Source organism: Sceloporus occidentalis, unplaced genomic scaffold, assembly GCF_023333645.1.
Source record: "Sceloporus occidentalis isolate IW3139 unplaced genomic scaffold, rSceOcc1.0.p SCAF_4, whole genome shotgun sequence".
Classification (NCBI taxonomy): Eukaryota; Metazoa; Chordata; class Lepidosauria; order Squamata; family Phrynosomatidae; genus Sceloporus; species Sceloporus occidentalis.
Genome location: NW_028316984.1, coordinates 135,818,313 through 135,841,872, shown reverse-complemented (window position 1 = coordinate 135,841,872; position 23,560 = coordinate 135,818,313). Strand labels below are relative to the sequence as shown.

Genomic DNA, 23,560 nt, shown 5'->3' with positions numbered 1-23,560 from the left:
TTTTTCAGATATGACAACTCAACTGAAAACTCAGCTTTTCATTGGCTTCCTATGCCAAGTGGCCTGCTTCCTGGTATATGGCTTCCCTGTTGATTCTGGAACTGAGTTCCGCTCTGCTTTCTCGGTTGCTCGAACCAGCAGCATGGAAGGAAGCACTGAAATGGTGATCACTTTTGATAAAGTCTATGTGAATATCGGTGGTGACTTTGATCCCAAAGCTGGGTTATTTCGATGCCGTATACCTGGAGCCTATTACTTCTCCTTCACAGTTGGGAAATATCCCAAGAAAAATTTGTCGGTCATGCTGATGAGAAACAAGAATGAAGTGCAAGCAATTGTGTATGATGAACATCACCGTAAAGAGAGGAAAGTGGCTAGCCAGAGTGCCATGTTGCAATTGGATTATGGTGACACAGTCTGGCTTCGTTTACATGGAGATCCCAAATATGCCCTCTACAGCAATGTGGGCCCCTATACAACTTTCAATGGGTATCTTATCTATCCTGACACTTCAAGCTATTTTCAAAACACAGTGGTCTCCCAGGAATTAGGTGAACCTTCAGGGCCTCCTCCTCATGTCCTTCAGCAACTGTCCATGAACCAGAATGAAGTCTCAGAGAAACACCTGCTTTCTGACCAACCCAGCAGATCACAGGATCCTCGCTCAGCATTTTCTGCTGCTCGTTCTGAAAGCCTCCTGGGGTCAGATGAGAAGCAAACCCAGCATGAGCCGATTACATTTGACACAGAGTTTGTGAACATTGGGAAAGATTTCAACTTCTCAAGCGGCATCTTCACATGTCGTATTCCAGGAGCCTATTATTTCTCCTTCACCATTGGCAAGATGCCTTTCAAGACCATGTCAGTCAAACTGATGAAGAACCACAATGAAGTTCAAGCAATGATCTATGATGACAACCACTCCAAAAGGCGGGAGATGCAGAGTCAAAGCATTATGCTTCCCCTGCAGTATGGTGATACTGTCTGGCTCTACAGCCACCAGCATGATGGCTATGGTGCCTATAGCAACCATGGAAAGTACATCACCTTCACTGGGTTCCTTATCTATCCTGAGACTAAGCCAAAACCACCACCAGATGCCAACATGTCTCCAGGATCGAGGCTCTAAATGTCAACAGAGAAAGAGCATAAAAGAAATTAAGATGCAGCAGACTCTGGTGCATATCCTGGACGGATGCCACCCTTTACATGACAGTGTCAAGAGCATGCTATTGTATGTCCAGTGCATTCCTTATGCTGCACGTTTGTGTCCTGCCTGCAGAGCCATTGTTGTTTCTTCCATTCATCCATAGAATGACCTTTGCAGGGTAATGTGTGTGTTCGTTCATTATTGCTGTTTGATTAAAGCATTAAGCATGAGGTAGTTTGGGAAGTAGAAGACATAGGGTCAGTAAAAGGAAATGTGAATAAGGAAGTGTTATAATAATGCTGGGAGAGTTTATGGAAAAGTATACGTCCTCTCTCTCTCTCTCTGCACATTATTCAGAACCTGGTAACAGCTTGAGCAAAGCAAGCTTCTTGAGAAAGAATAAATGTGGTTGAGCAAGGAACTCAATAAAGCCTAAAACAAAAAGTACTGGGCGGGCTGGTATGTTTGATGTGATGGTTATTTTATTAGGATCTCCCAGTAAAGAGTAGCATGCTTTTTAGATATGTCAGTGATATTTAGCTGAGTTATTGTCTGCCATTTTACAAAAGACCAGCTCATTTAAATAAATTCCCAAGTTGCCAAACCAATATAAATACTGAAAGAAGTATATGGTTAAAAAAGGGAAGAACTGCATACCATTAATTGTCAAATGAAAATACTATCTTTAATTAATCCCATTATTTATTACAGGCCTCAAAGTGTAACAAAAAACAAACAAGTATCTTTAAATCAGTGGAAATTATCCGGCCTTCCAGACATTGTTGAACTACAACTCTCAGCAGTGCTAGCTGGTATAGCCAAGTGTAAGAAATTCTGGTAGTAGCAGTCCAAATGACATGTGGTGAGTCCCATGATTCCTACCCATGCCTTAAATGGTGCAGTAGTTGAAACTATACTGATTAATAAACAGTTTTAGTGGATTGATCTGCCAATTAAACTTAATGGTCTCTGTGTATCTGTGTCTATGCAGGTGTTTATATCCAGTGTCACTGACAAATAGGGAAAATAACCTAGTTTTAATTCCCTCCAGCTACAGTTGTAGCCAAAATAGGTTGCTTTTTAATAGCCTACACCTCCACTACCACCCTTCTCCCAAGCACTTAACAGCACTAACATCACTGCCCCCTTCCCCAGTTTCCAGGGGAAAGTTTTGATGCTGTACAAGGAGCTAGTGAATAGCTGCTTGTGTGCCATCCAAAAGTAAGACTCCATACATCCAAGTTAAGCATGTACAAATGACCAACAGGATTCCAGACACCGTGTGACTGCAGAGCCAGTCTATAGCAGAGAGGTCATTTGCCTCCAAAGCAGATTGAATGGAATAGATTTGATTAGGGTTTGGACCTGTATATGGGTATGCCTATTTCCAATAGCACTTTAAAAATGGCAGTAAATCAAAGAGACTCACCTCGTTTGAATTCTTCTGTGATCTAAATGCTTCTACTGTAGTTTCAGTGTTTACATGTAATACTAATTTGCATGCTTTATACTGGTCAATAGAAAGCCAGCATAGTGCAGTGGTCTGAGTGTTGGACTAAGACAGTGGAAGACCAGGGCTTGAATCCCTGTTCAGTCACGGAAACCTACTGCATTACCCTGGGCAAGTCACACTCTCTCAATTTCAGAGAAATGCAAGGGCAAGCCCTCTCTGAACAAATTCTGGCATGAAAAGTCCATGATAGGGTTGCCTTAGAGTTGTCATAAGTAAAAAATGACTTGGAGGCACAAAATAATAACAACAACAACAACTAATGCTGACCAATATAATTTTGCTACAATGGGAATATTCTGGCATGAGTACCTGCTAAAATCCAGTTCCATATATCACAAGCAAGGACTGATTTGAGTTCAAAAAGCAATCCATAGATAAAGATGTTTCTCAGTTAAGATTATACAATCACAATCTCATGTTCATATTTTCATGTTTTTAAATCTTTAATAGTTTGCTGCAGGTTTCTGGTTGAATATATGCAATGTCCTGCCTTGAAATATGTGTGTGCATATGTGCGTGTTTATAAACTATGTGAACTAATCCTTACAGATACAATACATTCAAAATTCGGCTCTTATAAAAATCTGAGATCACATTCAGTGAAGATATCCATAACTCATTTATCACACAAAGCATCTCTTGCAATAGATGCAGCTGAGCAAGTTGGCATGTTCATGGGATCTTCAGTAGTTAAGAATGTAGGTAGCAGAAGAGAAATGTCCCTCCTTCAAATATCTTGGATGTTAAATATGGTACATCTTATCTAATACAGTGGAGTTTGAGGAGCAACTGCGTAAGACATCCTGCAGCCATTTCCATTACACAAGAAGAAAGTGTTAACATGGAAGGAATCCCAAAAGAACCCTTAGTCTAGCTCCCTCCTTTTTGCATATCCTACAGGGAAAACCATAAGAACTGTTCACTGATGGAACAGCTGATTACTTAGCAAGAACTAATAACTGTTCCACTAGTGAACCATTCTTACAATTCACAGACTCCTCCTAATGTTTAATATGAATTTGTTTTCTTATAATTTTTACTATATGTAAATATGTTCTGTCTTTGATGACAACCATGCAGGAGGGGCATGCAGTCCCATTTTCATCTGAAACGCAATGCCAGTTCCCAGCACAACATTTTTCCAATAAGAAATAGGAACTACTGTCTGATAGATCAATGGCAATCAAACTTTGGCCCTCCACATGCTTTGGACTTCATCTCCCAAAGCCCCTTAACATTGTCCACACTGGCTGAGTGTTCTGGGGATGGAAGTGCAACATATGTGGAAGACCAAAGGGGGTTAGGGTCAGGAAGGGAAACTCTCATGTGCAGTCTTGGGTAATATTATAGAGATTTAAGAACCTAAAAAGTATTCTTACATATTACTTTGCATAAACAAGAGCTGTAAGACCAAGACTTGCCCTTAAACATGAGAGTCTCCTTGGTCTCTTTGGGCCATGGCTAGGCTAGACCAATAGAACTTCTTTAATGCACTAATATAGACAGGCATATCCTGCAAAGGCCTGGAGGCTAGGTGCTGAACAGAATCCACAGACTCTTTAGGGCAGAACTGTTTGCAGAGCTCACGGATTATTTCAATGACCAGCTGGGAGAAAAGATTGATCCAAAGGTTTTTTTCCAGGCCTTGGATGGAGCGAACCTGATAAGCACAATAGACCGTGGTGAAGATAAGCTGCTCAAATTCTTCTGGAGTTATAGGCATGTCTGATTGGGAGAGATAGTCCAGATGCTCCTCAATCCCAGCTGGGTTTTTGGGAATCTCATGCTGAAGGATCCGAAGTAACCGCTTTGCAGGACGCAGGGAGGCCAGCTCCTCATCCTCAATCTTGATTGTATCATTGGCCATAATTTCGATCCCTCCCCAAAGTAACTAAAATAGAACAAACAGAAATGTGCAGGTAAATGGGATGTTTTCTCTGTATTCATGCCTGGGGGATGAATTACATTTTTGCTCAGAGCAGATTAGCTAATTGTGACCAGAAGGATGGAATTTGTCATATAGTGAAGCAGATGGTTGTGTTAAAGTGTTCCTGAAATTAGTAAAAACCTGCTTTGTATTAGTATCCCTGAGTACCGTTCTCGGTAGCACCAGTCCATCTGAGACTGGTTTTTGGGTGCTGACATATAATGAATAAAATCTGAAATAAATAGATAATCTTGTCTAGGCTAAATTAACGTTAGCTCTGTTCCAGCCCTATACCCTCCCATCTTATCCAGCTCCTCACTTTTTCCTTCCAGCATCAGTCTGCAAGCATGTTGCACAGACTGGATGCATTTTCAAACTTCAAGTTTTTCTCTGTCAGCCTAGGCTGGATGGAGTACTGCACTGCAGATGGAATAAGCAGTCACGGAGACAGTGTTGTTCACAACAAGACAGAAATTGTGCTTTTGTGGAAATATCATTCCTATTCTTAGAAAGACTAGCTTCCTCTGTTCCCATTTCTAGCTCTTAAAATCATGGCAGGGCAATGTGCTTAAAGGAGCGGGTTAAATTAAGCCCATTTGCATCATGTCCCTCCTTGGAACGCCCATCTCTTATCTAGTGGGTTGAACATTTATTGTATGCCCCATAAATTGTTGATTATATCTCCCAATGTGTGGATGTGAAAGAGATTAGTGTCTTGTACACAGATGTGAGAGGGAAAACTAAAAACAGAAAGAGCAGGGAGACTATAAAGAAATAAAGAGGGAATCCTAGCCCAGAATGATGGAAGCTAGTGCCTTAGGAAATAATGCTGCTAAACAAAAGTAGTCAATGTAAATGTTGGCTTCTCAGTAACAATTCTGTCCTCTTTCATGCAAACCCACATAATTAAATTCTTTCCTTTTCCTAAAGTAGAGCCAGCTGTATTTCAATCTAATGTTCAGACACAGCCCAAGGATGCCATCTGGTGGGCCTTAGTTTACAAAAGCAAAAGACAGTGTGTTTCTTGGGAGATCCAGTGATTCCCTTCTGAAGCATCATTCCCTGGTCTAAAGTAAAAGTGAAGCTCAAATCCGTGGCTAATATGGAACAGGTGTTAAAACTGGTGCTACGAAATATAGAATGATCTGTGTAAAAACTGAAAACCTTAGGACCTCACAGATCAACCCATCCTACAAAACACCAGTACTTCTAAAATTATCTAATGTGGTGGATAGGCAGATTTTCCCCCCTGAATGTGCCAGAGACTGACACTATAGTTTTGCTGATGGACTGTTTCTTTCCTGGAAACCTGCTGTGAATTGTCAGTCAGTAGTTCACAAACTGGTACCACAGTCCACAGACCACTGCTTTGAGTAACACTGCTATAGATCACCTAGCATAATTCTTTTGAGCACTGGATACAACATTGGCAGCTGGTAGGGTAGTGAATTTCCAAAGTGCTGAATGTATTTGGGGGATAGTTTCAGCACCTTGGACAGTTTTTTTAAAGTTTGTATTAAAACATGGATCAAATTCACTACTTTACTGACATGGAAGCCACCACTGGGTAACATCAGCCAGCTCCTGTAGGAACCTTTTATTGCATGCATGGTGGTCATCTTAACATCTGGTGTAGGCACATTTCTCCATAAACAGAAGGGATTACACAGTAACTGTGATATGACACTATTCCACTTAAAGTGGTTACATTAGGGCAGGAGTTAGGGGCATAACCCTGAGGTCCCACTCAAAAGAAAAAAAAACTCTCAAAAGTAGCATGCCTTACTCAACACAGAGTGCAGCAGTATATGTTACCATCTAGAGAATCCCATTTGCAACTTTCCAATAATAATACTGTTTATTTATAGCATTTATACCCTGTTCTTCAGACACAAAGGCTCTCAGAGTTGCTTGTACAAAATGTTAATTTGACAGTCCCCTATTAAGTCCATGATCTCCACCCCACCCCAACAAAACATTTATCTGGAGCATCTGCAAGCCCTGGAGCTACAATGATGCTAGTGGTATAAATTTGGAGGTGGCATATCAGTAAGGGGTTCTGTACATAGCAGATCCATGCCCTTGAGTACTCTTGGGTTCCCTCATCTTTTGCTCCAAGCTACTGTTAAATTACCTCTAATATGACATCAGCATTCTCTCCCACATTTGTGTCTGCAGTATCCTTAACATGGAACTGCTCATCTGGAAAAAAAAATAATAAAAAATTATAGCAGTGGTTCAAAAAGAAAGAAAGGTACATTACCAGTCTTTAATAAATAATATCACTCAACCCATCTCCTTTGTACACTTGGTCCTCCATATCCATGGATTCTATATGCATGAATTCAACCATTCATGGCTTTGAAATATTTTAAAATATATAGAAATTATAAAAAGCAAATCTTAATTTTGCCATTTTATGTATTACATTTTATGTAATACCACACCCATTGTATTTAAAGAGATTTGAGTATCATTGAGCCTACTGTATATATAGCTTTTTCTGATTTCCTCTTGTTTGACAGTTGTTGTTATTTAAGAAATTAAACTGAGGTAAATAATACCTTATTATGTTAACACTGTAATATAATATTTGTAATACTGATTGAGTTACCCTTATCCAAAACACTTAGGATCAGACATGTTTTGCATTTTTTGGATTTTGGAATACTTGCATATACATAATAAGATCTTGGAGATGGGACCCAAGTCTAAACATGAAATTCATTTATGTTTTGTATGTACCTTATATACATAGCCTGAAGGTAATTGTGTGCATAATATTTTCAATAATTTTGTATATGGAACAAAGTTTGTGTACACTGAACAATCAGAAACCAAAGGTGTCACTGTCTGTGTGGACAACTGTAGAATTTTGAGTATTTTCAATTTCAGAATTCTGGGTAAGGGAAACTCAACCTGTAATGTAATTTTCAATTCTAATTTAATCAATTTCCTTGTAACAAAATTAACAAATTTCATTACCTCATCAAGATCGCAGACTCATGGATACAATCTTATCCTCCCCACCCACCGTTTCCTAAATTTTCTCTGAGTTGTCATTGCTGATTACATTCTGGCTGCCCCAGCTTTGTAAGTGAAAGGTCCAATCTAACAGAGGTGAGAGTACACCGGGCTGTGAATGACTTCTCATAAGGATGGAAGTTTCTTTCCACTGGCATCTTCCCTGGCCAGTGCTCTAACATGACCACACTCAACACACAGCAACTGAACGGCTTCAGATGCTATGCTGGCTACAGGCAAGACACAAAATGGTTTTACACCCAGCCTGATTTGTGAACTCAGTCACACCATGAAGTTGAGCTTATGGATAGATACAGATAACAGGCTTCGTGGAATGACTTCAGAAACAATTTGGAAATGTTTTGCTCACAATAATGGCAGAGATACAGTCTGTTTTAAAATCAAAACATTCCTGTGTTTTATGTTATTGTATACTGGTATTCAAGTATATTAACAGTGTACCCAGTCATTGTATCAGGTGTGTAGCTACAGGTGGGGCAATAAAGGTGGCATCCTCCCAAATAAGAATTGTGCCCGCATATTTAATTTTTTCTTCAGTTTCAAATGTATAGCATTGCAGCAAGTTCAGGTGATCATTTGTAACTACAGTTTAGGTGTTAAAGAAAAGGGGCAGGTAAAGTGAACAAGAGAATGTGAATGCAGCAAATATGAGACTTCTAGGTGTGAGTGATTTTCAGCATCTCACTCTCTGCAATGCTAGAAATTTCATTTGGTTGGGCAGAATTCTTATGAGGAGGCAAATGTCCACATCCCCGCATTGCTATATCCCTACAATGTATGCGATTTATGGAAACTGTTATTTTGTTGTGTCTGTGCTTAATGTTCTTGCTCTGATTTTGTACTTTATAACGCACAAGCTTAAAAAATCAATTGGTATTACTATAAAGCTATAAATTTAGCTGCTTAGATGAAATCATGTTTGTTTCAAGTTGTCTTCTTTTCTGCTTCCATTATCCCAATAATAATAATAATAATAATAATAATAATAAATTTTGTTTCTTTCCCACCACTCTTCCTGCTTGAGGCAGGGTACAGCATTTTCAAATACAAAACACAATTAAAAACACATAGGCCCCTTACAGACTGCCAAAGTAAAGCTGCTTCGGGCCACTTTGGAGGTATGCTTTTTAAATGACACACACATCTTAAAAGTCCAGAAGCTGCGCCAAAGCTGTGCTCCAGTCCTTAGGACTGGATCGTGGCTTTGGTGAGGCTGCTGGACTCTTAGGACGCATGCATCATTTAAACAGCATACCTCCAAAGTGACCCGAAGCAACTTTATTTTGGCAGTCTGTAAGAGGCCATAAACCCACAGTTAAAATACAATACTATAAAATCATTAAAATACACTCATAAGAGTTCATATACAGATTAAAAGTCGTGATTTAAAATTGAATGGGTAGGCCTGCTGGAAGAAATGTGTCTTTAATGCTGTTTCGAAAGCAGTCTGCATGTTCAACTGTCGTATCTCTCCTGGCAGGTCATTCCATAGTTTAGGGGCAGCAGATGAAAAAATCCTCTGGGAAACCATTGTCAATCTAGTCCTGGCTTTCCCCAGAAGACCTGAATGTACAGAATGTACGGGAGAAGGTGATCCTGTTGGTAACCTGGACCCAAATCATGCCAGGCTTTAAATGTAATGACCAACACTTTATCCAGTTTCCTTTACATTGCTCGGGCATGTGAGAGGCACTAACAGATCATATTTTATAGGGCAGGGATGAAGAACAATATATGATCATTACAATTGTCATGGGATGTTTACCTCCCAGCATGAGACAGACACCAAGCTCAGAACCCAAGAAGTTCTATTTTCAAAGCAACAGCACTGTTGGAGGCACTGAAGATAATGCAAAAATAGCAGATCTAACATGCCAAAAAAGCAAAGCTTTTATACCGTATATAATTCTAACTATTTTTAAACTGATTGGCATAAAAAATGCTGCAAAGGCGGGGAGTGAAGCAGATGCCTCAATATCCCAGCCATTTGCTGGTGTTTTCACTGGTAGGTTAAGCAACAGTGCACTTAGGACATGGACTGTCCATGAACTTGTAATCATTTGGCACAGTACAGACATTCCAAAGAAAGCAAGCTCAACAAGTTTCTTATCTCACACTGTTGCTGGACTGCAGCCCCCATCATCCCACCAGTGGCTACTCTGACTAGGGTTGATGGGAGCTGTAGCCCATCTCATCTGGAGAACAATATGCACCCTCACTCTGTACAAGGAGACACAATCTTTGTGCCAATATATTTTAAGCCACTGCAAGCAGACACAGGTCTAGAGTACATTACTGGGATGTCCAAAGACAGACAGTAACTATGAGAATAGTAGCACAGAGGGTTTTTTGACCAGTGATGAAGGCAAAGAGCATGTGAGAACTGTTAAGGAAAAAGCAACATGGGATATACAGTGATTGAAATAAAACTTGTATGTGAGAGTCAGGGTGACTCAGCAGAAGCAATTAAGAGCCACACAGGTGTAGAAGGTAATGAAATTAGCAAGTCCTGAATGCCAAGGACAGAAATGCAAAGTGGATAATTGAACACACCTGAGAATTGTTAAGTGGTCAAGGCTGAGATGATGAAATCATTAATTCTGGGTAGAAACAAGAGAACCAATGAAAGTGGATGTACACGCCCACTGGGTGGATACTGACAAGAGTGGGTGGTATGATCCAATGACTATAATAATGACTATGAATCCTAATGTATTTTGTGGGTAGTAGCAGTGGATAGTAGTAGTGAGGAGTATTGTTGTATTGGATAGTTTTGGAGCTGTATATAGTAGAATAAAGTAGATCTTTTATATAAGACTACTGAGTTGTTTGGTGTCTTGGGTGAAGATACAAGAGCCAGCTGGATCCTGAAGAAGTGGGAAGACTTCTGTGGAAGCAAGAGTGAGAAGGCTTGGAGAGTTTGTCAGGGTCTTCAGCCTATTCTCTGAAACTCTGCTGCTTTAGAGCAAAGCTTTAACCACTGGCCAAAACTGGTCAGCACCGGTGCGTAACAAGGTGGTGAGTTCGAGCCAGAGGTGAAGAGCTACAACTCCCATCATCCCTGACAAGAACACCCATCTACATTTTCAGTAAAGAGACCAAAACAACATTTTACATTACTTAACTGACAAAAGAAAACCAGAATACTGCTCATTCAGGCTGGAGAATAGTACTTTCTAAAATTCACTTTCAGGACTACAGTATTTGTTTGGCTAACCAGTCCTGAATAATCTGTAACTGTTCCTGTTGTCAACAGATTTCAGCATTTCATTCTAGAGTAATATTCCCCAAGGAAGATGAGAAAAGCACATAGAAGATCCCTTAGAGGATGAAACCATGCACTTTTGCTCAAGGAAAACTGTGTCTCCACCCAAATTGCCGGCTCTTCGACCAAAGCCAGCTGTTTGGGATTTGGAATTAAGCATGATTTGGAGCTGCATTTCTTTTTCCTCAATACAAAGGGGCGGTCTGTATCCCACCATAGTCCAGGCAGACTTTCAGGACAAAAAGATAGGATATGGTTGCTTTCTAAAAATAAAAGGAAAACAAGTATGTCTGATGTCAGAGTTGCTGCTCTGTTAGTCTCATTCATGTGAATTGCAGCTACTATATTTTTATGTCCCAATTGTCACTGGCAGACATAGGAAGTTGCCCCTCTGACTTCAACAGCTGAATGTCAGATTGTAATTAATGAGACCAACCAACCAGCTATTTTCTGAAAATATTATGACCAAAAATATTCAGACACTGGAACACGGGGTGGTAGTACTGTATAGCGTGCATTAGAATAGCAGAGCTTGCTTTGAGATTTGTTGTTGTGCCTTCAAATCATTTCTGACTTATGGTGACCTTAAGGCAACCCTATCTTGGGGTTTTCTTGGCAAGATTTCTTAAGAGGTGGTTTGCCTTCCCCTGAAGCTGAGAGCATGTGACTTGCCCAAGGTCAGGTCCCAAAATTAAAGCCTATGATTATGGGGCTATACAGACCGCCCGGGCTGGATTGGGGGCGTGGCAACCTCACACTGTGGCCCCAATCCAACCTCTGGAGGACACAAAAAGGAGCTGCAAAAAGCAGTTCCTTTCTGTGCCATCCAAAGGGCACCATAGCTACAGCAGTGCAGCTATATGGTGTCCCTTCAGCACTGCATCATCTGAATGTAGTGCCAGAGGTACACCATGATGATGCAGCCCCCCGTCTGGAACAGCGTGTAGCATCATGACGCCCTGGGGGCGGAATCAGGCAGTCCAGTGTCAGGACGCTGTGCCCTGACTCCGCTCACAGCCTGCCCTTTTGGACCAATCTGTATAGGGCCTACATTGGCTAGGGATTCTGGGAGCTATATTTCCCAAAGTGATTTTTACAGCTCTGAGATGTACCACATGGAAATAGAATAGCCAATTTACAGAAATATATATAGCTTTCTCACTAACCATCTGCTTCTGCCAGGTTTCTCAGATCTACCAACTCTCCTGTTAAAATTGCCGGAAAATTCCCAGATGATGCTAACATGTTCTGAATTCTAGGTGTGTGAGGGAGTTACGTGAAAGAAGAGGTTTATTCTAGGTATTAAAGAGGAGGGCAGTGCCAACACTTGTTTTTGTTTTTCCTGAAAAGCATGACAAGCTATGCATACAAATGTGTTTTTTTTAAAAAAGGGGGGCAATGGCAAATTAGAAAGTTGATTTTTTTTATGTCATGCTCAAAAGTTCTGTGCTTTTGACAGATGAATATGGGTTGGAAAAGCTAAAGATATACGCTTCCCACAGCCAATTTGCTCTTCAAGCTGGCAGAAGCTTCTTCTGTTGAATTCGTTAAACAAATGGCAATGATGGCAGTTCCCTCATGAAAAAAGGGTGCCTATATGCCACATGCAAATACTGTGTTCTCCCCTTGCTTTCATCGGGGCTTATGAAATCCACTTGACACCAAGTCCACTGTGCTTTAAATACTTGTGGTTGTCATGAGGGAGGGGACTGGTGGATGCACTGAACCTACACTATATAGAGAGAGGTTGGAGAAACAAAGTAGCTATGCTAACTAGAGGATTCTGAGAGATGTAGTAAACAGTGTAATTTTGCCATGCTCTGATGCTCCTGTATTTGCAGAAATAGCATGCATTTGCCAAGTGTAATACAAGCTGCTAAAGACACAGCAATCTTTTCATAAGTTTAACCCAGTAGCCTGAGTCCTGAATTAGATACCATTTACTGATGCTCAAGTGCAAACTATTTTTCCAGTAACCATAGCCAGCCCTAGTAGTACATCATTACTAGGTAGAATTTCCTCCAGTGAAAATTCACTTCCTACCTGTCTGCCTCCGAGATCCAGCAAAGACACAGAGAGACACAGTTGCCCATAGACAGATTCCAAAGTGCAACTGGAAAATCCAGGCCATAGTGAGAGGCACCCGTTTCTTCTTCAGATAAACACTTTAGGGAAAACTAATGCTGTTTGCTGCACTTCTCTCTCCTTTCCTTTCAATCCCAGAAACCACTGCTGGAATAGATTCCTTCCTCCCAGTCCCAACCCTAGGAAGGGTTGGCAGCAGTTGAATTCCTAGTTCCCATCACTGTGCATAAAAATAAAAACCAACAGATTCAGTTCAGATTCTCAAAGTGTGCCGCCAACATGAGTTCCATTTATTTTCACTTGGAGCATCAGGCTGTTCCTTATTTTGGTCTTGGCATACCATTTTAAGTCAGTTTGATTTATTTCCCATTCAAAAGCTTGCTGGTTTTATTGCTCTTCAGAGGGAAGAGTATATTTTTAATAGCCAAAGGTTTATGCTGAAAATTCAAAATGTGCATAGCTATAAACTAGTACTCCTTAAAAGGCCAATTGATACAACCTGAGACAAGACAAGAGAGGCAGAGGGCAGCTTGCTTTGTTTTGCCTCCAGCATTCTTCTTCCTTTTTTTTCCATTTAGCATTTGCTTTCCAACACTGAAATACAAAAGCAATTCTGACATGCCAGAGGAGGGTGGAGTTGCAAGTCTATGCAGACTCCACAGCATCCAATATTAATCAGAGCAAAGAAGGGTCACTTGCTCAATCCTACTGCATCAAACCTTTATGTTTCTAAAGTTTAATTATCTAACAAAACAACATATACCCCCCCCGCCCCACACACACACACATTAGTCAGCTACCTCCACATTGGAGAATTGCATTTAATAGATTCAGTACACTTGTTGAAAATCTATTACGAACAGAATCGGCAACCATACATTCATAGGAACTTTAAACAATACTTCTCTCCTACATACATACAAATGCACATATAAAAAAAGATAGGATTGTGGGAGTTTCAAGCCCTGTAATCTTGTTGAAACTATACTGAAAATGAACAGGCAACAACATGTTCACACGGCTGCTATAGAACACAGCATGGGAGATCTTTGGCCTGCCAGGATCTCTTTCACACTGCACAAATTATTAGCCTTCTAATGGGCTCTAGATCATGTTGCCTAGTTTCCTGACGGAGAGAGTTCCAAAGCGTAGGAGCAGCCAGGAAGGCCCTTTTCTGTGTTCCCACCAAACTTGCCTGGGAATGTGGTGGGATAGAGAGAAGTGCCTCCTTTGAGTATCTTAGAGCTTCAGGAGGTTCATATAGAAAGATATGGTCCTTCAAATAGCCTGGACCTGACCACAAAGGTGATCAGGGTGGTCCCCCCCATCTTGTTTTAACCTTGCTGTAAGATGTGTGGGGTCCCATGTCAGCAAGGAAGAAGGATATACACAAAATAAACCACATCCATAACCTGCCTGGGCCAGAGGATCTTAACTGCCCATCCCTGCAGAGCTTCTGAGTCGCAGTGAGTCTGAGCTTATCACATGCTTTAAACAACTGATTTACCCCTTCTGTTTTCAAGTCTATTACAGGATAAAATTGGGTATTATCACAGGGAAAATGTGGCTTGTAGTAGGGTTTTAGGTGGGATGCAGTTGGGCAGCGGTGACATTTTCCCTGCGATAATACCTGACTTTATCAGACTTGAAAACTGAAGGGGTAAATTGGTTTTTTTAAGCATGCAATAAGTTCCTTAATCACACCAGGCAGTCATCTGTCAAAGATCATGGAGAGTTCCTTCACACCCAGATCAACAGCATTAATGCATCAGCATCAGTGTATTCACATTATGCAAAGAAGCCCTGCCCCTTTTAATATGGCACCTCAAATCCTTATCACCCCACCTGAAAACATGAGTTTGCAGTTTGGTTCCAGGTTTCTGAAGATCCAGGTTTCTGTAGTGACCAGGAGTGCTTTTGCTAATCTAAAGCTTATGTGCCAACTCCGTCCATTCCTTGAGACACCATATCTGGCCACGGTGGTACACACCATAGTTACATCCCTTTGGACTATTGTAACATGCTGTATGTGGGGCTGCCTTTGAAGAGTGTCCAGAAACTTCAGCTGGTCCAAACAGCTGCACCTAGACTGTTAACTGGAACATGTTACAGAGACCATATTAAGCCCCTGTTGAAACAGTTCCACTGGCTGTCATTTTTTTCCTGGCACAATTCAGAGTGCTGGTTATGACCTATAAAGCCCTATATGGCTCAAGCCCAGTATCTCCCTGTATGAGCTGGCCCAGGCTCTGAGATCATCAGGAAAGGCAAGCACCAAGAGGGGCTTTTTCAGTGGCTGCCCGTAAACTCCGGAACTCACTTCCCAGGGAATTGAGAATGCCCCCCCACCCCATTGTTGTCCTTCTATCAGCAGCCTAAGACATTTTTTTTTAATTTGGACAGGCTTTTAAAACAGAAAGTCTTTTAAAAATGGGCTGGGGGTATTGTCCTGTTTTAATTGTACTTAAGTGCTTTTATCTTTTTTTAAACTGCATTTTATTATTTTAATGAATAATGTTTTAATATTGTAATAGTATCATAGAGTTGGAGGGCCATCCAGTCCAACCCTCTGCCATGCAGGAACCCACAAACAAAGCATCCCTGACAGAGGGCCATCCAGCCTCTATTTAAAAACCTCCAAAGAAGGAGACTCCACCACAATCTGAGGGAGTCTGTTTCACTGTCAAACATCTCTTACTGTCAGGAAGATCTTCCTAATGTTGAGCTGAAATCTCTTTTCCTGTAGCTTACATCCATTGTTTTGTGTCCTAGTCTCTGGAGCAGCAGAAAACAAGCTTCCTCCATTCTCAGTATGACACCACTTCAAATACTTAAACAGGGCTATCAGATCACCTCTAAACCTTCTCTTCTCCAGACTAAACATCCCCAGCTCCCTAAGTCGTTCCTCATAGGGCATGGTTTCCAGACCCTTCACTATTTTGGTTGCACTCCTCTGGACACGCTCCAATGTCTCAACATCGTTTTTGAACTGTGGTGCCCAGAACTGGACACAGTATTTCAGGTGAGGGCTGACCAAAGCAGAATAGAGTGGCACTGTTACTTCCCTTGATCTAGACACTATACTTCAATTGAAGCAGCCTAGAATTGTGTTGGGTTTTTAGCAGCTGCATTACAATGTTGACTTATGTTCAAGATGTGGTATTCTAGGACAACTAGACCCCTTTTGCATGTACTGTTATCACGCCAGGTGTTCTACATCCTATATCTGTGCATTTCATTTTTTCTGCCTAAGTGCAATACATTTCTCCATGTTGAAATTCATTTTGTTAGTTTTGGCCCAACTTTCTAATCTTTTAAGTAATAATTTAATTCTATTTTAGTGCTCACTTTTTTGCAATATTAATTGTATTGTTCTTTTAACTTGTAATCTGCTTTGAGTCGCAGTTTTGAGAGAAAAGCAGAAAATCATCATCACCACTACAACCACCTAATTCTACAAACTGAACTAATAGCTTTACTTTGATTTTCTATAAATTCTGCAATAATATATCATTTATACATGCGGGCTGGATTTATTGGTCCCTCACTATAGTTTGAGAGTTTCCCTACATTTTCTGTCATTTATTTATCAAATATTTGTAACAACAACAAAAATCCTCAAACAAATTGCAGACAAATACTCCAGTTCTACGGTACCATTGCCCATACTCTTATATTTTTTAACCCATCTTTTCAGCTGGAAGAAGTCACTCCTGATTTTTTTTCCTGTTGTCACATTGGGGGATAATAAATGGGAAACAATTCTTCTTTGAATGAAAAGCTCCAATGCTGAAATTCAAAACAGATGCAAATATACACAAAGCCGTGTGGTGATACATTATGTATCAGCTGATACTTTGGTTCATACAGATTGTGTACTGTCTAGTGGATCCAAGATTAGGAATGCATGACCTTCCTGATGCAGAGCTTGAAAATGTGACTTGGACTCCTAAATCTGCAAGCCAACATGGATGCTCACCCAGTTAAGGATGCAAGCCAACATGGATGCTAGCCAGTGCCTATGGAACTGATGGGAGCTGTATTCCAGCAACATCTACAAGGCCATGCATTCCCAAACTCTGCCCTAGAGATGTGTTGAAAAATCCTTAAACCATTCAGGATTGCTGAAATGCTAAGAAAGGCCTGGGCTCAAGGTTGAGACCCTACATTTGAGTGTATCTCTGCTTATGCAATTCCATATCTGTCTACCACTCACCCACAGCTGTCAAGTCTTAGAAGGGCTTAGGAAGAGCCACTGACCAGTGGAGAGGTGGTGCAAGGCAGACCACAAAATATCAGCTAGACTCAACTTGGAGGAGTTGTAGGAGAAAAGAGGGTACTCTCACAGATGGAGATTTCCTTTTCCTTCCTCTGGGGAGCCAGAGTAGCTCTGTTTTCATGGTCTGAATCACCTTCCCCGTCTCATTGGTAAGCAGTAGCAGCCACTCCTGGGAGAGGTTTTGAGATACAGTGCAAGAGCAAGAGAATAGCTCCTGGTGCCCCAAACAAAAAGGGACTTACCTGTGTGTGCATATCACTAATAGTAGGCCAACCATAATTTGTCATTTAAGTCCAGTAGGTGGGGGTGGAGTGAGGGGTGGCAAATGCCTTCGTTTCAGATATGATGATGACTACATCATGGTTACTTCCATTACAAGCAGGGAGTAGAATCAATTTCCAAAACAAAAGATGAAAATTCATTAAGTAAAATGCTCCCCATTTTGAAGATGTCCCATAGGATGACCCTTCAATGGCACTACCTTTCTGTGGTGGTGTGATTGCATGCTCCTGTGGGGCAAGAGGCTACCAGTGCTACTGATAGGGTCCCCCATGTCAGGCAGGCTTTTTGTTGAGGAGAAAGATTCAATATACCAAACAGCTACTGCGCAGCATCAGTAGTAGGGGGTGACACTGATGGAGGATCTCTCAGAGACAATGCCAGTGGCACCACAGTTAATGTTTGTCGGTATACCATTAAATACCATTAAAAACATACAGAAATAGTACATTAAAACTGAATTTAATTAGTACAATAATTAAAACAGATTCCAAGCTAAGATATCAAAAACTTTAAAAAGATAAAAATGTGTAAAATACATTTAAACAATATAATACCCCAGGCCATTCTTTAAAAGCATTCTGTTTTGAATGTTTTGAATGCCTGTCTGAAAAGGAAGGTTTTCATATGTCAGAAGAAGGCCATCAAAGAAGGGGCCATTCTGGTCTCCCTGGGCAAGGAATTCCAGAGTAACGGGGCAACCATGGAAAAGGTCCTCTCTCGTGTCTCCACCAACCATGCTTGTGATGATGGTGAGACTGAGAGAAGGGCCTCCCCTGAGGATCTCGGAGCCCAGGCTGTCTCATATAGGGAGACATGGTCTGCCAAATAGCCTGTACCTGAGGCATATAGGGCTTTATAGGTCATTACCAGCACTTTGAATTGTGCTTGGAAACAAACTGGCAGCCAGCAAAGCTGTTTCAACAAGGGTGTTGGGTGCTCTCTATAACCTGCCCCTGTTAACAGCCTGACTCCATCTCTTTGGACCAGCTGAATTTTCTGAACACTCTTCAAAGGCAGTCCCATATAGAGCGCATTACAGTAGTCCAAATGGAATGTAAACAAGGCATGTACCACTTAGGCCAAATCTAGCATCTCAAGGAACGAGCGCAGTTGGTGCACAAGTTTTAAATGTGCAAAAACACTCTTGGTCACTGCAGAAACCTTGGCCTCCAGGTTCAAATCTGAATCCAGGAGTACCGCCTAACTGTGAACCTACACTTTCAGCGGGAGTGTGACCTCACTTAACACAGACTGGATCCCTATTCCCTGATCTGCCTTCCGACTGACCAGGAGCAGCTCTGACTTATCTGGATTAAGTTTCAATTTGTTTGCCTTCATCCAGTCCATTACTGATGACAGCCACTGGTTTAGGACCAGGACAGCCTCCTTGGATTGAGGTGGAAAAGATTAGTAGAGTTGAGTGTCATCAGGATATTGATGACACCGCACCCCAGAACTCTGGATGACCTCTCCCAGCAGCTTCATGTATACGTTATATAGCATAGGAGACAACACAGAACCCCGAGGGACCCCACAGACCAATGGCCATGGGTTTGAGCAGGAGTCTCCTAGCACCACCTTCTGGATTTGCCCCTCCAGGAAGGAATGGAGCCATTGTAAAACAGTACCTCCAAGTCCCATCCCAGAGAGGCGGTCCAGAAGGATACCGTGGTCACTGGTATCGAAAGCCGCTGAACGGTCCAGGAGAACCAACAGGGACACACACCCCATCTAGTTCCTGGTGTAAATCATCTACCACGGCAACCAAGGCTGCCTCTGTTCCATAGCCAGGCCTAGAACCAGATTGAAATGGATCTAGATAATCCATTTCATCCAGAAACCCCTGGACTCAAGAAGCCACCACACGTTCTAAAACCTTGCCCAAAAATGCCAGGTTGGACACTAGCCAATAATTATTCATTATTGTGGGATCCAGGAATGGTCTTTTAAACAAAAGCTTCACAAATGCTTCCTTTAGGCAAGATGAAACTCTGCCCTGTTGTAGGGAGGCACGGACTACTTCCTTTACCCATTCAGCCAGTTCCCCCTCTGGCCTGTTTAATCAGCCAAGAAGGACAAGGATCTAAGATACATGTGGTGGCTTTCATCTCCCCAAGGATCCTGTCCACATCATTAGGAAGCCTTGGGTCTGCAAGATCTGAGCAGGGGTTTTGATGATAGGGTGACTTGGAGGTCTCTCATTCTTAGGGTCATCATAAGTTGACAACGACTTGATGGCAGTTAATACCAAACCCCACTTATTCCCTCCAAAGCACAGTTCACAGCATTCTGTGCCTGATTAGGTCCACATTTCTGCAATTCAGGCTGCTGTCAGCTCTGCACTCAGCTTTGGCATCACTTCTGTTGTCTCTCAGGAATCCCACTAGCTGTTCCATCCTTTGAAAGAATGCTAATTAGACACAGAAAAAGAAAAGTTTTAATGACCTGTTTTCCAGATGCTGTTCTGAGGTCAAACCCTGGAGAAAGGCCTTCCATACAGTATTTGATGTCAAGTGAAGCCACTGTTTGCAGCACTCTTTAGCTACCAATCCAGTCTCCCCTTTCCATTATAACTTCTTAATATTACAGTGCTCTGACAATGTGAAATAAAGCCATGTGCTTCAGATCACATTTATTGCTGCATATAGTAAAAATAACATCTGCTGAGGTTGTAATTCATCAGTGGTGTAGAGCAGTGTTTCCCAATGTTGGGTCCTCCAGATATCTGGGACTTCAACTCATAGAAGCCCCAGTCAGCATGACCAATGGTCAGGAATTGTGAGAATTGATGTTCCACACATCTGGAGAACCAGTGTTTGAAAACCTAGAGCATTTTGCAACAGCACACAAATCCTGATAAAATGGCAGCATGTTCACAAGTTATAATCTACATACAAGAAAAACAATTAAATAATTTGCTTCAATGGGCAGGTTCAAAGTGAAATATTTATCAGAGAAAACATCATCATCGTCATCATCATCTTATTTTCTTATATCTCGTCTTTCTCCCAGCATAGGGACTCAAAGTGGCTGACTGTTGCCAAATGGATGTTTACAATGTGATACATCCAGAAAAGACTCTGAGGATGGTTGCAAATGTGGTGGGACAATCTGCATCTTAACGATATCATACTTCCATGTTTTTTTTAAAACCCAGAACCAACACTTTCCTCTTACAGAGTATTCTAGGACAGAGCCCCTTATTACTGGTGCCTGAGCAGGCTTTGTGTTATTGAGGATCTATGCTTGTGAGTCACAAAGCATGAAAGGTTTCCTTTCCATAGACTTTACATTAGACTGAGCTTTTTTGGGTGGCTGAGAAATTAACATTGGCTTGCCTTGTGAGATGTTTGTTTTCAGCAATAGAGGCAGAAGCATCCTATAGCGGGTTGGTTCCCCTTTTCCCTCTGATTAGGCAAGAAGTTACAAACTTGTAGAAGCTGCTACTAGAGGGAGCCAACCATCTCGTGTGCTTCCAGTTTATTTTAAAGCAAGCATATTATAAAAAACAGAAACTAACAGAACAGATAGAACATAGGGAACAAGATGGCAAACATCAATATATAAGAAGAGTAAACTATAGATAACTAGACAGAGAAATCAGATCCTCACTTTAGGGTGAAGAGGATGCTTCCATCTCCATCTCTGAAAACAAGCATCTCACAAGGTAGGCCAATGTTCATTTTTCCAGCGATGGAGGGGAAGCATCTTATAACGAGATATACCAGAGCAACCCAATCAGTGGATGGGTGGACTGAAGCATATCTTAATGAGAAAAGACCTGCCAGGTTTTTAACCATACTTGTCTCCTCACCTGAATTGAAGCTGCCCTGACACACATTTGGATAATGTCAAGAGAAGCATCTGTCGAGAAAACCAATACTTTCAGCAATTTATTGATGCCTTGACATAGTTTGGTGTTGCCTTTAGGCACTTCCTGGATGAGATCTTTAGACCAGATAAATGCAGCTCTGGAAAGAATAGAGACAGCAGACACAGCTCTGATTGCCATGGAAGAAGCTTCAAAGGACTTTTTAAATGCTGAGTCAGCCCTGTTGTCTTGGAGGTTTTTGAGAGAATTCTCACCATCTTTGGAATATATTGCAGAGGTAACAAGGGCTGACATAGGGGCGTCAACTAATAAAACCTAAAATTTAGCCATGACAGCTTGAGGAAGGGAATAAAGAAAATTAATGGCTTGTTGATTGGGTATAGTAGTTGCTGCCTTAGACCACTCTTCCCTTACCATTCTCATAAAGTCCGTGGGAAAAGGAACGTCCATGCCAGACGGATCTGGTTTGGGAAACGATTCCCCTTTGCCCTGGGGTAAATCAGTGTCCTCTGTCTGGGGAACATCCAAGACCCCGGTTAAATCCAAGGCTTTAACTGTCAGGGATGATGGGAGTTGTAGCTCTTCACCTCTGGCTCGAACTCACCACCTTGTTACGCACCAGCGCTGACCAGTTTTGGCCAGTGGTTAAAGCTTTGCTCTAAAGCAGCAGAGTTACAGAGAATAGGCTGAAGACCCTGACAAACTCTCCAAGCCTTCTCACTCTTGCTTCCACAGAAGTCTTCACACTTCTTCAGGATCCAGCTGGCTCTTGTATCTTCACCCAAGACACCAGACAACTCAGTAGTCTTATATAAAAGATCTACTTTATTCTACTATAAACAGCTCCAAAACTATCCAATACAACAATACTCCTCACTCCTACTATCCACTGCTACTACCCACAAAATACATTAGGATTCATAGCCATTATTATAGTCCTTGGATCATACCACCCACTCTTGTCAGTTTCCACCCAGTGGGCGTGTACATCCATTCTCATTGGTTCTCTTGTTTCTACCCAGAATTAATGATTTCATCATCTCAGCCTTGACCACTTAACAATTCTCAGGTGTGTTCAATTATCCACTTTGCATTTCTGTCCTTGGCATTCAGGACTTGTTAATTGCTTTACCTTATACACCTGTGTGGCTCTTAATTGCTTCTGCTGAGTCACCCTGACTCTCACATACAAGTTTTATTTCATTCACTGTATATCCCATGTTGCTTTTTCCTTAACATTAACTGCATTTTTAATAGAAGGAAAAAGTCATCTATGGGATGGAGTCAGCAAAGAACTATTATCCTTGTCCCCAGACAATTCCCCTTCCTCCCCAATAGAGACCATTTGAGAGTGTCTGCCTGCTCCTTCATCTGAGGAATGAGCAGGGACTGTTAATTTCATTTTCTTTGACTTCAGGTTCAGCCAGCAGGTGTGTGCCTCTTTTCCTTTCCCTCTGCCTGATGAAAATGGTAGTTGAGTGAAGAGAGGAAACCAACCCACTTTAACAGCGGTTCCCAACCTTTGTTGGGCTGCGACCCCCATTGCGGGCAAAAGTCCCACCCGTGACCTCCCTTGTGAGGCTAGGTAGGGGCGGGACCTTCGACCATCTACAAGCCCCAGCGCCCTTTGTGGCCAGATGTCCCGCCCCTGCCTGGCCTCACAACCAATCAGGGAGGCCACCGGCGAAGAAGGGGTGGGACTTCCGGCCACAAAGGCTGCTGGGGCTTGTAGGCGGTCAAAAGTCCCGCCTCTACCTGGCACCCGCGGGGAGAAGCAGAGGAGGTGGCGGCCCTGTCCCTTTCCCCTTCTCCTCACAGGTGCCTTCGATGGCGCCCACAAGGAGAAGGGAAGAGGCGGCGGCGGCCCCGGCCCCTTCTCCTTGCGGTTGCCGGCGCTAGCGCCAGCAACTGCGGGGAAAAAGGGAGGAGGAGGAGGCAGGGGGAATCCCAACCTGGTGACCCCCAAGAAAGGGTCAAGCGACCCCCAGGTTGGGAACCCCTGCACTATAAGATGCTTCCCCTCCATTGCTGAAAAAGCTGAGTTCACCACTCTCGCAGCTCCCCTCTTCCTCCATTACCCTGAACCAACAGTCTTCCACAATGCCAGTGATTTATGATTTTACTGAGAAAAATCATCTGAGAGATTAATTTCATGTTATGCATTCTTCACATATCAGATGGA

At 42.0% G+C, this 23,560-nt stretch overlaps 2 protein-coding genes across 2 annotated transcripts in view; one reads left to right on the top strand and one right to left on the bottom strand.

Annotated features, from left to right (window-relative positions):
- The window catches only part of C1QTNF4 (C1q and TNF related 4), a 32,876-nt gene extending 24,328 nt beyond the window's left edge, over positions 1 to 8,548 (top strand). The window contains exon 2 of the mRNA XM_089521671.1: positions 9 to 8,548. Within this exon, the coding sequence (XP_089377797.1) occupies positions 11 to 1,129 (1,119 nt within the window). The 5' untranslated portion in view covers positions 9 to 10 and the 3' untranslated portion in view covers positions 1,130 to 8,548. The remainder of the gene's footprint in view (positions 1 to 8) is intronic.
- FAM180B (family with sequence similarity 180 member B) lies at positions 4,087 to 13,242 on the bottom strand. The gene is made up of 3 exons (XM_089521672.1): positions 12,944 to 13,242; positions 6,725 to 6,792; positions 4,087 to 4,554 (listed from the first exon to the last, which is right to left on the bottom strand). Exons 1-3 carry the CDS (start codon positions 13,029 to 13,031, stop codon positions 4,087 to 4,089), a joined length of 624 nt encoding a protein of 207 aa, XP_089377798.1. The 5' UTR covers positions 13,032 to 13,242.
- Between the last annotated feature and the right edge of the window lie 10,318 nt (positions 13,243 to 23,560).